The sequence below is a fragment of the Cajanus cajan genome, chromosome 1, assembly GCF_000230855.2.
Source record: "Cajanus cajan strain Asha chromosome 1, NIPB_CcT2T_4, whole genome shotgun sequence".
Classification (NCBI taxonomy): domain Eukaryota; kingdom Viridiplantae; phylum Streptophyta; class Magnoliopsida; order Fabales; family Fabaceae; genus Cajanus; species Cajanus cajan.
In genome coordinates, this window is record NC_138517.1 from 29,401,631 (window position 1) to 29,406,878 (window position 5,248).

General features: G+C 27.4%; 1 protein-coding gene across 2 annotated transcripts; it reads right to left on the reverse strand.

Moving 5' to 3' along the window:
* Positions 1-2,592: 2,592 nt before the first annotated feature.
* On the reverse strand, positions 2,593-4,559 carry LOC109793203 (GATA transcription factor 5). Of its 2 annotated transcripts, XM_029270311.2 has the most exons (3): positions 4,383-4,558; positions 4,201-4,273; positions 2,593-3,367 (listed from the first exon to the last, which is right to left on the reverse strand). In XM_029270311.2, exons 2-3 carry the CDS (start codon positions 4,201-4,203, stop codon positions 2,711-2,713), a joined length of 660 nt encoding a protein of 219 aa, XP_029126144.1. In that variant the 5' UTR covers positions 4,204-4,273; positions 4,383-4,558; the 3' UTR covers positions 2,593-2,710. The 2 variants fall into 2 exon arrangements, with proteins under 2 accessions (XP_029126144.1, XP_020208257.1); XM_020352668.3 differs by having other exon boundaries at positions 4,201-4,559.
* Positions 4,560-5,248: the final 689 nt, after the last annotated feature.

The window sequence follows — 5,248 nt, forward strand, 5'->3', positions numbered from 1 at the left end:
ATTTTTATTATTTTAATCATATAATTAATTATATAATTAAATTTTTTTGATATATTAATATATTTTAACCATATAATTATTATAATAAAAAATGATAATTATTTGTATATCATAAATTTTAATTACCATGAAATATATTATAATTAATTGTTGATTGATTCTTTCATAATATTATTTATAAAATTATTAAATTTATTTATTGCACCGTAAATATCTGAATCTTTGTGAACATGACACGAGTCAACTAATCTTCTATTGGGAATGTAACATGTGTTATATGAATCTTTGTGAATAACACATCATCCAAACCTATGTGAATATGATGTGTGATCTAACCCTCTATGAATGTGACACATGTTATTATGGACATGTTTGTGAATTTACAAATGTAGTATTATGTGATATAATATGGTATGATGCACAATAAAAGTATGTTTGGACAACTTATAATCTCCCATTTCTGTTTTTGTTTAGAAAAGTTGTTTGCAAAAAAAGAAGAAAAAAAAAAGTTGTATATTTGGGACAATTACTTGAATTTTGAAAAAATATTTTTCTTAAAAATAAGCAATTTTTATGAAAATGAAATTTGAAACTTATGGTTATTTTTCAATAGTTTTTTTAAAGTTGATTTAGTACATAAAAACTTATTATTTGGTGTATCCAACAAAATTAAATGTCTTAAAATTAATTTTCATCAAATTTACTCAAACAAAAATATATTATAATTATAATTAATTATAACAATAATCAATTATTCATATAATTAATTATTCAAATCATTTAATTTTATCAGTTTTTTCAAACACACCCTAAATGATGACATATTAAATTATTGAATATTTTTGTCATCTGACACTAAAAGTAAAGTTTAGGTCGTTATAATTTCATAAATATTATCTTTTATTTTTTCTACAGTTAAGAAATGTCTCATTTTAACTTTTATATATATTTATTTTAGTCCATGTTGTCGTATATTATTACAAGGATGAAATGATAAAATTTTTAAAAATATTGAAGCTAAAATAAAATAAAATAACAGCAAATATAAAAATTAAAATAAAATATTTCTAATTAAAAAATTAAAGAAAAAAATTTATAAAACTATAACAATTAAAAGGGTAATTTAACCGATCTAAAATTATTAGATGCAAGAATCAAATGTAACCTTCACAAACAAGGTGCTTCTATCGTAAAATAAAAAGATGTTTTTATAGGAAAATCAAATCATTACACTTGCAATATGTTTAGGAATGAAGTTTTAAAAATAAAAGGGCCAGAAACAATTTACAATTTTTACTGTTCACTTTTTTCAATAAAATACCCATTTCCACTTTTCTTTTTTTCTTCAAAACTCCACTCTTGAACTTTATTTAGAAAAATAATTAGATAGATGGTTACTATTAGTTTGACTTTAACCTTAGAAAATTTGGCCATTCTCTAGACATGATTATAAGGACAAGAGTTTTTGTTTTTTAGACTTTTTTCAAAAACCCGTTTTCCAATCTCATTCTTAAACAAGAATATTCAATAAACTGAGTGAAAAAGAATTCAGTGAAAGTTCAGGAATTCTTTTCACGAATTCTTTTCACCACTTTTTTCATTCTTCTTCCTATTTAGATAAACTTCTGCTAAATATTTTTAAGAATCAAAAATAGAAATAGAAAATGAAATATACTTCTTTATAGACTAAAATTAATTTATCTATTAATTAATTTACAGAAGCTCTCACATGTTAACTTCTTTTTTTTTTTTTTTTTAAATTAATCTATGTATAATTTAATTTTAATTTATAAAAAATTATTTTATTCTATTTGTACTTTCTCTCTCTTAAAAGTGTATATAGAAATTCAAACATACCCTAATTCTTAGCCGAAAGTATAGTGAAATTAAAAGTCACGAGTATATGGATATCATATCTTTATGGAGGCAGGTAGTGCATGCCAACTGCAAAATTTAAACAAATAACACTGTCACATGCTTGTTGAGACAGCATATGATACCATGTGGAACAAAATTGTAAAAGTGTTCAAGACTATAGGCCTATTTCTTTTATACTAATACAAGTAATTTTGTTAATTAATTTTATTGAATTTATAAAATTAAATTATAATTTATTAATTTTATCCTTCTTGTTTATCATTAAACTTTCATGAAACTTATGTATCAATACTAAAAATATTGATAAATGTCAATCGAAAAAAATTAATACATATTTTTATAATCTTTAATAATAACAAAAAGAAGAATCTTTTTTAATATTTTCTAAAAATTTTATAAAAAAGATTAAAAAAAATTCTAAACTATGCCTTATAATAAAGACCAGAAAAAAATACATGATATAATCTGTACTTGGTATTAGTACTTTTGAAAGTGTGTTTCATATATCTCAAAATATATATATATATGTATATAGCTATTGGAACAGTTAACATTGGTCTCAAAAAGAGGTTGAAATAATATACATAAAAATATTATATTCAAATCTTATTGATGCTATTGGGTTGGAAATTTGAGTAGTATGTAAAGGGTTTTATATTCAAACATGTTGTGGCCATTGTAATTTTTATGAATAAAAAAAAATTATGTGGATAATTGTGACACAGATCCCCCATTGATTGTATATACCTGCTTGTTTCGAAATAATTTGTTCCATAATTTTTCTTTGATTTGACATGAAAAGTATAGAGTAAGACTAACATGAACCACTCCACTAGTTATCTGCAGGTGTGGATGATGGAACCCCCATTCTCATCTCCATGACCTTTTTGTGTGAATTAGAATGCAAATGGCTTACAAAAGTAGGGCTCTTGGCTGGCCTATACTCTGGCAGCAACCTTCCAGACTTGTACCTCACACCACATGCATTGCATAGTGTCTTTGGCCCTAATGGTCCTGCCCTCCACTGTGGGGTCCTCTGAGCCAGACAATGTGTGCACCTTCTTGGAATTGGGTGCTCATCATTCCTAACCTCACCCTCAAAAAAATCCTCCAATTTCTCCTTCCTCACCACAATTTCTTCCTTCTTCTTCTTCTTGGGGACAATGAGTTCACTATCAGCCAACCAATAGGCTTGTTTCAAGAGAGGAGGGTCAGAACTCAGCCCTTCACTCAAGTGATGCTGTGACCATGTGGCTAAAGTGTCCTTTGTTCTAGGGGCTGAGAGCCTCTTCCTCTTGCTCCTGGCTTTCCCTGGCACAGTAAAATTCTGCAAAGGCTTTTGTTGGGGTCTTTGCACTGTGGTTGAAGGCTTGGTGCTGGTGCTGGTGCTTGTGGTTTCAACACAAGGGGGTGCCAAGAGGCAACTTGGCCTACTAGAGAAACAGTCTTCCACAAACACTGACAACCATTCCATGCCCAAATCCACTTCCTGCACAAAATTTTGGCACCCAAAAACAATGCTAAATTTAGTTTCAACAATCCACACAAGCCAGCATATACAACACTTGTATACACACCAACAAATATTAAAACTTTATATAGTATTTTCAAATTGTATATTTGTTAAGTACAAAACTTAAAGAGAGTTCCTTATGTTATGGTTGTCCTTCTCTTATATCATAATTCAAGTTTCATTTTTAATAATTTCAGAAATCCTTGGATTCAAACCTTTATTAAAAAACTTGGTGTACAATAGTCACCCTAGTTTAAACATAGTACCATGTCAACAAGTTTTGATCTGATTAATATCAGACTCTGTCCTATTAAACAAAGTTTTAGATTAATTTTGTGTATAAAATAATTGTGGTTGGAAGGAGAATCTCACTATAAATATTCAGCAAGTTATTTTACAGATATTCACAATGAACAAAGTTGTTGAATATATTTAGTAACAATTACATGGTTACAAAAATTAAAAAAAAATTATTACCTCATGGATACTGATCTAATTTTCACTCTACACGACTCTCCCCATCGCAAATCTTTATTAAATGAAACTCAAATTCTAATGAAAAATCAACACAAACAAAAAACACTTAAAGAAAATATATATAAATTGTGTCCATTTCTTTTATATATTTACATACAAAAAAAAAAAATCCCTTCATCATCACTAAACAAAATTAGCTAGAAGGGGGGTGGGGGTTCTTCAAGAAAAACCCATGTGGTAGAAGTTTCCAAGAAGTAGCAAAGCAAGAAACTTTTGGCAAACGAGTATCAAAAACAGAAAAACAGAATGAATAGGCCAAAACACACACTAACCATGTTCTGATGAGAGAAAAGGTCATCAAGGGTGGGAAGCTCTTGGTGGCACTCGCTGGAAACTGATACATTTCTGCAAACATCCATGTCCATGAGCAAAGAGAGTGAAACTGAGAAGAAGAAGAAGAAAAAAAAAAAAAGAAGAAAAAGAAAGAGAAAGGTAAGCTTGAGTTTAGTGTTACATGTCACACAACTCAACACTGTCTCAGTGCTCACTCATTCTCTCTATCTTTAAGGCCCTCAGAGCTTTTGTCGGCAGATAAAAGCTACTCTAACAAAGCAAATTTTCAAAAAATCAATCCGTGAGAAAGTTAACATCCCTGCCTCATGCACACACTCACCAATCAACATCTTTCGTTTTACATTAACATGTTTACCCCTCAACATCAATTATCTTTATCTATGCTATGTTATGCCCCCTTTATTACTCTCTGTCTTCTTCCTTTTGTCATGTAATAATCATACAGAGTATACTAATTGTTTTAATGTGACTGTGATAGTAAAATATTTTTCAAGGTCTTTGTCCAAATTTTTCTCTTTTCTTTTGGGTTAAATGTAAAAGAGAGGAATTGATTTGCTGAACAGTTGCATTGCATGGTTGTTTTTCTGTCGGTACAGCATCTCTCGTAAGTCTTAATCTTAACACAATCTTTTTAACCCAAATTATTATTATCAATCCAAATTTATTAAAAACAATAAATTTAAATAAGATTTATTAAATTAAAAATAGTATTATTAAAAAAATTTAATTAATATAGACTATGTAACTAGCATGCTATAAAAGTTGTCTTATTTTTTACCTTTCAAGGTAATTCGTATTTCTAGAGAAAATTAATAATAATTACACTAATTATTTAAAAAGAATAATTTTCTCCAACAAAAAATTAACTTTCAACTTCTATATATTAAACATAAATCATTATAGGAAAAAAAAATTCTACAAAAGAGTTTATAGAAATATTTTTAACTTTTTATCTAATTCAATTTTTATTTATTATAACTATTTATAAATTATATATTAATATTTTAAAATAAATTATCAATAAAA

What these genes read in the sequence shown, in the direction of transcription:
- LOC109793203 (XM_020352668.3), bottom strand. Translation starts at nt 4,293, where the DNA reads ATGGACATGGATGTTTGCAGAAATGTATCAGTTTCCAGCGAGTGCCAC. An exon ending in TTTTCTCTCATCAGAACATG is followed by an intron (nt 3,368 to 4,200) that starts GTTAGTGTGTGT and finishes AATTTTGTGCAG; the next exon opens with GAAGTGGATTTGGGCATGGA.